At 46.7% G+C, this 540-nt stretch overlaps 1 protein-coding gene across 2 annotated transcripts in view; it reads right to left on the bottom strand.

Annotated features, from left to right (window-relative positions):
* The window catches only part of prkdc (protein kinase, DNA-activated, catalytic subunit), a 66028-nt gene that overhangs the window by 14089 nt on the left and 51399 nt on the right, over nt 1-540 (bottom strand). For both annotated transcript variants that reach the window (XM_032510777.1, XM_032510778.1), the window contains exon 66: nt 194-418. In XM_032510777.1, coding sequence (XP_032366668.1) covers nt 194-418 — 225 coding nt within the window. The remainder of the gene's footprint in view (nt 1-193; nt 419-540) is intronic.

Raw genomic sequence — 540 nt, 5'->3', positions numbered from 1 at the left:
TCGTGATGATATCGTATCGGGAGGCTTCTGGTGATTAGGGTTAGGGTTGCAACATCTTTGCAAAAGTCAATGAGTAATCGTGTTAAATAATCATGATTTCACTAATGACCAAAGAAACTGTGGTTATGAATTTTTCCATAAATGGAGCAGCCCTAGTGAGAATGATTTAATAATGACCTTTGTGGTCACTGACCTGCATGAAGAGCTGCATGGCGTAGTTGGTGTAGTACTTTGCGCGGTCGTAGTCCTCCTGCAGGACGTAGAGCAAGCTGAGCTCCTGGCTGTAATGGCCTTCCAGCAGCTTTTTGCGCTCCTCCACCCTCATGGCTTTGTCGATGAAGGTGAGAAGAGTCTGGTCCGTCTCGCCCTGCTGCAGCTGCTTCAACATGCTGCGGATCATGTGCTGCAGGTACATTTCCTGGCACGAATGGAAAAAATAAAATAAAAAACTGACAGAATTTCACTGCATGTCCATTGTGGAGAGTGGTGGAATGTAACGAAGTACATTCCGGGGTGGCAGTAGCTCAGTCCGTAGGGAGT

This window comes from Etheostoma spectabile, unplaced genomic scaffold, assembly GCF_008692095.1.
Source record: "Etheostoma spectabile isolate EspeVRDwgs_2016 unplaced genomic scaffold, UIUC_Espe_1.0 scaffold272, whole genome shotgun sequence".
Classification (NCBI taxonomy): Eukaryota; Metazoa; Chordata; class Actinopteri; order Perciformes; family Percidae; genus Etheostoma; species Etheostoma spectabile.
The sequence above is the reverse complement of the archived record's forward strand: the minus strand, read 5'-3'. Positions and strand labels throughout refer to the sequence as shown.